Consider the following 4,327-nt stretch of genomic DNA (forward strand, 5'->3'; position numbering starts at 1 on the left):
CAAATCATCAAGACCATCTTGCACAGTAGTTTAGCAGTCTTTGGGTCGCCCTAAATGCTGGCCAGCTGCGAGAAAAAAGATGCCCCCCCTCCCAGTGCTTGGTGGGCGAGAGAGCATACCAGCAACTGCAATCCGAGAAGCCTCCCCTTGCAGGTCATCTTTGAGAGATAGCTCCACATTTTGCCGCTCACCACTGGTCGCCTGCAGAAGGGTGTTCAGGTCGTACGATGTGTATGGGCCATCCGTCAGCCTGCATGAAGCCCAAGTCTCATCAGCCTGTGCCATACAACCGGGTGCACACGCAGAGAATCTCATCATTGCCTTGAGCAACAGAGCTTCGCCGGCAGTTTGTTTTATGGGTCTGTATCCCTGAAAATGCCTGATTAACTGGGGCAGAAAGGGGGGTTGAACCCCATTCTGGCAAAGCACTGTTGAGCAACAAATCGGTGGAGCTCCTTAGGAATGTGAAGCATTGCGCCACATGCAACAGTGGCGTTCAAGCAAGTCCGGCCCCATAACCCGGTCCCCGGTCCGACCATTGGGTGACAGCACGCTCAACATTCTGTCTTCTGACAATCTCTCAAGTACTTCTTGGAAATGTTCTTGCGATTGTCTATGTGGATGCGGCAGTGTTGCAAAAAGTTACATCATTACATCACATAGACAAAGGCAGGAAATAGACAACAAACAACAAGGACAGCACATTCAAAGTAATACACCTCATTGAACGTCAGCGTTGCAAAAAGTTACATTATCATCATCAGCTCACAACAGCAGTCCTCAACCCCCAATCGCCAGATGACAGGATCTGAGACACAGGCTGCAAAATACACGACAAGTTTCAAAACCCAGAAATGCGGCATGTTTCAAGAAGGTACCTACCTCCCTGGACGTACGATGGTGAACGGAATGCCAGCGCCTTTGAGGAACTCCTCGGACTCTTTTTTGAAAGTGAGAACTCCAAAAGAATTGAGGATGAAGAATGGAAAACTCTTGTACCGATCCACGCCGGCAGACGTGCACAGCACAAAGCGCTTCAGTGACTTGGGCGCTGCCGAGATCAGATTCCGAGGAGACTCGAGATCGGTGGGTCGTGGCCCGTTGTTGCCTTCCCATCTGCGTTGCCCACCATCATTCACAGCGAGCACACCTGAGATAATATGCAAAGGGTAAGTGCTCACATGCCGATAAATGAATGCATTAACCGGCATATAAACATCCAAGCCCTCTATCTTCCATAGAGTGTGTAGGCTTTGACTCTGTGTTCTGAAGGACATGGCCTTGGCGCCGGATTGCATGATTCAAGGGTTATCTGGGCACGGACAGGTGTTTCTGGGGTGCAACTCCAGAACCTGCCTCACACCCACCTTAACATGCGGCACTGAGTGGCGAGCTGTGACCATTGCTGGCTGTACCAAACGCAGATGGTAGAACGCAGATCAGTTTCATGGTTGAACAATGGTTCACACACCGGTCGGATGGGAATGCGGTTGTCCCCGTGGCCATCACCACTGCCTGGCAGCCATCAAACACGTTACTAGCACTGACAGCTGCACCGTCCCGTAGATCCAATTCGAAAATCTCCACTTCGGGGCTCCCAGCGAACGCAGTTTTCGCCTTACTCTCGTTGCGCGTGAGCGCTCGTACTGTGAAGCCTCTCTGCACGAGCTTGGCCACTACCAACTGGCCCACACCTCCGGTTGAGCCACACACCAGAACCTTCGCACCCTTGTCCTGCAACAATCCCACATCCAGACTTGCTTCTCATCACATTCACACACTCTGGAAACTTCTCGCATGCGGGCTCACAAAAACCTAGGGCTTCTTCTCTTGTGCTTGCTGCCATACATATATATCCACGACTTGTTTTCCCTGGTGAGCGTGTAGAGAATTCCGACATATATTACTAGCTCGATGCATGCCCAACTAAAGCCTGGTTTTTGCGTATGTGGCCTTTCGCGTATAGGGGTTGATATCCTTGATAGGGTTTGAGGGTGTGAGCACCATCGCTGCCTCGTCTTCGCGAGAGTGGGGTACACTCATCAGTAAGAACAAAGTTGTGACAAGTTCAAGACATAGCTCTGTATATCTGCACGCCATGAAAGTTCCCAGGGGCATGCAGGTGCGGGCACTAAGAAATTGTACAGTTCGGACAGGTAAAGGCAACTTACCACGCTTGACGCGCTTGCAATGACAGACGAACGAGCTCGGATTGTGGCTTTGGACGCCGAATGGCGATGCCACGCTGTGAAGGGCTTGGGAAGCATTTTACCTTGGCACAACTGAGCGCCTGCGGAACGAGTCAACAGCAACAAAGGTAGAGGAGGGATATTAACGAGAAGTGCAGAATTCGTTAAATAGTGGAACACGGTCACTATGTTCTCTTGCCTGGGATTGCGTCCGATGGTGCGAGATCGGTATTTCTCATGTACATAACATCCAGCGGTCACTCATCAGAGAAACGAGAAGCACTGTCGCGCTGATGTACAGGAAAAAACCTGGGCGGCATTGTCCTACAGCTTGTGGCAAAAGTCTTGGACAGGACAATATAGCTATCCTGGAATAGGCAAATTTCCCACCACTCAACTGCTCGTGAAGGCTGGGTTGGACGAGGCCGTTTAATTGGACCAATAGCTGACGGGTCTCGAGTTTCTTTCCACTACTCTACACTACACCAGTACAAGCTCGTTGCTTTGAAGCACAAACATCTCTTTAAACGACATTCAGCTCAAGAACAGGCACAACATGTTACAATAAGGCATAACATAACAACACAGGATTCTCCTTGGTTGATGGAACTGGTCAAAAATCCACCTCGGAGAACGATGGCCAATACCGCCAGAAAGCCACTTTACATCGAGCCTTTCTAAGTGGCTGTCGTGCATGAGCCACCATGCAGTGTCAACCTGGTTCAAATGCAACTTCACGTCAACAAGGACAGCCTGGATGCATGGACGGCGGGAACGTGATTTGACAAACAGATCATCCACGCCGTCCATGCACAGCGCTGAGCTACCACACAGAAAGACAGGGGAATGCGCGGACATAATGTCTTGTGAGACTGATCAGGTCTCACATGACGTAGCCGCATTACTGAAAACCTAGAGTGCCCATCTCTTCTTGCCCCCCTTTTGCCTTTCAGTGGCGGCTTCCTTGCGACAGTAGAGGGCCTCGGCTTATTAGAGGCCCTCGACTTGGACGTCTTGGGGGCAGCACCAGCACTGCTGGGTTTGGCGGTGCTGCCCAGGCATGAAGGTGCAGCTGCCTCCAGGTCCGCTGTCCCGCCCTCCTGCAAGCATTGCACCGCTTTTACATGTCGGAGATCGTGAGATTTGACAGACTATGTTACACTTCAAGTCATATTATTCAATATAAATACGATTGATCCTCACTCACTTCACTCGTGAGGTAGAAGTACACTATGCATACAGAGTGCCCCCAAAGGCCATCAGAAGCACCCCCAGGAGTATCTCACTGAGCATAGGAACTTCCCAAGTTCCTACAAGGAAGTACCCCTGAAAGTAGTACTAGGTGCTAGCATAGTTACGTTGCTAACGTCGTTGGCCAGAGTACTCAGGGTACTACGTAGCTATCTGAGCACGAGATAGGATGACCATGCGCAGATGGTGAATGATTAACGACACAGTACTTAAGCTTCATGCATGTACTCAACCGATACATACATAAGAATTTATGTTCTTCAACATTACAAGCTGATCTTAGCTCATTTTCCAAGCCAAGAGCCTTTGGCGACATCAGTGCTTCGCCAGGCAGTTTGTTTTGTGGGTCTGTATCCCTGAAAATGTATGATTATCTGGGGCAGAATTGGGGGTTGAACCCCATTCTGGCGAAGCACTGGGTGAGGCTTCCAGTTTCAGCTGTACTGACTCGCCCACTCCAGCAGGAAAGGCATTCTGTCCACAAATGATATCAAAAGAATGTGTCACAGACAGAGCAGAGCACTTAGAGCTCAGGCTGTGATCCCTCTGCCTGCCGGCTGGTAGTACTTTCAGTGTAAGCAATACCAACCTCGCCCTTGCAGAGAGCCGGCCCCTCAGTGAACAATGACTGGCACACCGTGCCTGCCCTAAAACACTGCCACTCACACTGGCCACGACACAAAGCCGGTTACGGTGCATCAGCACTGCTACCACACAAGCCAATGCTAAGCTCACATGATGCGCAACGAGCAAACCCGCAACGAGTCTCAGATATGAGCTACATGTCCACACATGTGATGATCAGTGCTTTGCGGGTCTGAATGCATGATGATTCGGGGCAGAACTGGGGTCGGACCCGGTTCCGGCGAAGCAAATGCGATGATGAT

General features: G+C 50.6%; 1 protein-coding gene across 1 annotated transcript; it reads right to left on the reverse strand.

Moving 5' to 3' along the window:
* Positions 1-119: 119 nt before the first annotated feature.
* Positions 120-3,756, reverse strand: LOC149808647 (uncharacterized; the record flags this gene model as incomplete). Its single annotated transcript, XM_089995209.1, has 8 exons — positions 3,684-3,756; positions 3,397-3,419; positions 3,102-3,289; positions 2,815-3,012; positions 2,005-2,089; positions 1,467-1,734; positions 883-1,120; positions 120-250 (listed from the first exon to the last, which is right to left on the reverse strand). Coding segments are annotated over exons 1-8 (1,204 nt in total), but the record flags the coding sequence as incomplete, so codon positions are not given.
* Positions 3,757-4,327: the final 571 nt, after the last annotated feature.

The sequence above is a fragment of the Nuphar pumila genome, unplaced genomic scaffold, assembly GCF_984573655.1.
Source record: "Nuphar pumila unplaced genomic scaffold, dmNupPumi1.hap1.1 HAP1_SCAFFOLD_2521, whole genome shotgun sequence".
Classification (NCBI taxonomy): domain Eukaryota; kingdom Viridiplantae; phylum Streptophyta; class Magnoliopsida; order Nymphaeales; family Nymphaeaceae; genus Nuphar; species Nuphar pumila.